The 2,673-nt window shown below is 46.7% G+C and overlaps 1 protein-coding gene across 1 annotated transcript in view; it reads right to left on the bottom strand.

Annotated features, from left to right (window-relative positions):
* Positions 1-1,096, bottom strand: part of LOC147437195 (cytochrome P450 704B1-like) — a 7,491-nt gene extending 6,395 nt beyond the window's left edge. The window contains exon 1 of the mRNA XM_086486790.1: positions 77-1,096. Coding sequence (XP_086342916.1) covers positions 77-388 — 312 coding nt within the window. The 5' untranslated portion in view covers positions 389-1,096. The remainder of the gene's footprint in view (positions 1-76) is intronic.
* Between the last annotated feature and the right edge of the window lie 1,577 nt (positions 1,097-2,673).

Raw genomic sequence — 2,673 nt, 5'->3', positions numbered from 1 at the left:
TTGTCGTGAGAAAAGTCGATAGGTTAGAGAGAGAGAGAGAGAGAGAGAGAGAGAGAGAAAGAGAGGGGGTTCGAACCTTGGGGTAGTTGCGGAAATTGGTTTTGAGAATGTGCTCCACGTTAAGGGGGTCGACGGTGAAAGTATTGTTGATGGACATCATGGGCACCGAGAATGTGGCCAGCCGCCGGAAGTAATACAGCAGCCAGTCGTGCAGTAAATCGAAGTTGCTCGCCTGCTCCACCACGCAGCCTATCAGCGGCCACGACTTCGGCCCCCTGTGCCCCCTCTGCCCCCACCTATGCATCCACATCCACGCCGCCCCGAACATGCACAGCGGTACTAACCAATCCACCATCGCCACGTTTGCCCCTCCTCGACCTCCTTCCATTGTCACTCTCTCTTTCTCTCTCTACCACTGCAGCGTTATTCGGCCAGCACTGTAGTAAACACACGGTCTCGCTCTTTGCACCTTCCCCACTGTCATAGTCAGCGGCAGGAACACAATGTACCTCCAAACAAACCTGTGCAGAAAGATTGTGGTGACAGAGCCGGCAGGAGAAAGAGATTAGTACAGAAAGAAATCGCGCAGCTGCAGCTGGCCAAACTGCAACTGCACCTCTGTGCAGAAAGCCAGAATGTCCAGGAAAGCGAGCAACAGGGAAAAGACAGCTAGAGACGGGATATGAGAGAGAGAGAGAGAGAGAGAGAGAGAGAGATGTGGCGTGTGAGAGCGCTCTGCTTCAGAGACTGCCAGTTGCCTTTAGATATGGAAAGATGGAAAGAGACTGATGAGACAAGGAATCGAACGTGTGCCACGGTGCTCGTTTGAGGTCCGGGTAGTTAGGTGTAAGAAGCGTGTAGTTGGTTTGCGCCTTGCCGGGCCGGGGTGCAGAGAGAGTGAGAAGAGACTCGACAGGCGAGTGAGAAACCAGGTGAGACTCCGTGAGAGTGGACTAGACTCGTAGAGAGAGAAGCAGGTATGTCGCAGAAGAGCACTCCACTTGAGAGAGAGAGAGAGAGAGAGAGACGGGACTGATGAGAGAGAGAGTGGACTATGGATTTCCGGAAAAGCTGCTGTTCCCTACGAGAGGAGAGAGTGGGACCTGGAGACCATCTCTCAGAGAGCATTGGCAAGCCGAAGTGGTCACGACTCATGAGTTATGAAGAGTAGATTCTAGAAAGAGCGCGAGGGAAGAGATGCAGCAGTCATCACAGATTCACAGGTGTAGTTGGAACGAGAGAGTGGACGTAGTCGTGGCTTGTAGTAAAGGCCAGGCTGCACGGCTCATGCCCTTGGGCCTTATTCTTAAGCATTACCTATTTAGGCGGCCACACGATTACGTCGCCAATTTCGGCTACTTATTATCGCGTAAAATGAATTAATTCGCTATTATCTCAATTTCTTTCAGAAGGTTTAGAATCTAGATCCTAAAGAAAATTTTATTTGGGCCCCGGCACGGCCATGCATGACTCCATGTGGCTTTGAGTCGCTTCTACCTCACCCACGTGGCTCCTCCAAGCATGTGCCCTTGACCTATGCATCCATCCACCAGCCTTTGCCAAAATTTAAGACTCTTGTCTCTTGTTCTCACGTTTGTAACATACTTTTCTTTCTTCGTTTTCTTTTGAGTGAATCCTTCCTTTAAGAGCATGTCCACACACGGGGGTGCTACTCCCGCCCAACATGCTTCAGTAACGAGGATCTCCTTTCTCAACTCTGCCAATTTTAGCAGAGTTGGCACTACCCCCGCCATGGCCAGCACACAAGACAAGCCATGCGATCTCTTTTCAACTTTTGTCAGACGCTAACCTCCAAGCTTGCTCACATTAGCTTTAGCATCGCTTACTCAACGTGCGAAACTACTCTAATAAGGGCTTGTTCATTCTACACACAACAATGCCCAATGTTCTATTGTTTCCACCTTCGAAACATTCACATAAGAAGTAGAACTATGCAGAAGAAAATTTGATGCAGTCGAATCACATTTTAGCAGTTGGCTAGCTCATTGCCTCCTATAACTTGCCAGATCATTGCATCAATAATTTATCTATGCTTCACACTAAAAATATTGGATGGAAACTTTCATTTTCAAGGTGACAAGGCCACCTAAAATCACGTGAGTCCAACGTTGATTTATTTAGTAAAAAGCGTAGGGAACCGCTTACTTTAAATAAAACAAGAACTGAAAGAAAGAGGACTGAACATAATACCGGGTGGAAGATACATGCTTTACCCTGCAAGTTGTGAAAGTATTTTTGTGAGAAACAGAAATTGCATTGAAAAAAGGGGTTAGTAGTTAATTACAAAGTCCCCAAAGAACAGGAAAAGGGATTCATGGTATCCACCAAGGGAAAATAAAAATTGTTGGCATGAAAGAAAAGCTACCAAACCTAATGCCCAATTACAAAGCTCCAACAGTTGAGCAAACTAAGCCTAAGAATGTATAAAGAGTTGGAATTTCCACTCATTGAGGAGAAGGACCTTGGTAGGGATAGAAGCTAGTCAATTTCTCCAAGCATGCCATCTCTCTTCTCTTTGGACTTGATAAAGATCTTGTAAAGAAGCATCTTACAATTTCTTGAAGAAGACCTATAACATCTCAACCTTAAAAAAGGATAGGGAACATAGATTGTTGCCAAAGAATACGATAGCATTCCTTTGAGCCCACATGG

This window comes from Adiantum capillus-veneris, chromosome 17, assembly GCF_014529385.1.
Source record: "Adiantum capillus-veneris isolate H3 chromosome 17, ASM1452938v2, whole genome shotgun sequence".
Classification (NCBI taxonomy): Eukaryota; Viridiplantae; Streptophyta; class Polypodiopsida; order Polypodiales; family Pteridaceae; genus Adiantum; species Adiantum capillus-veneris.
This window is presented reverse-complemented; position numbering and strand designations above follow the sequence as displayed.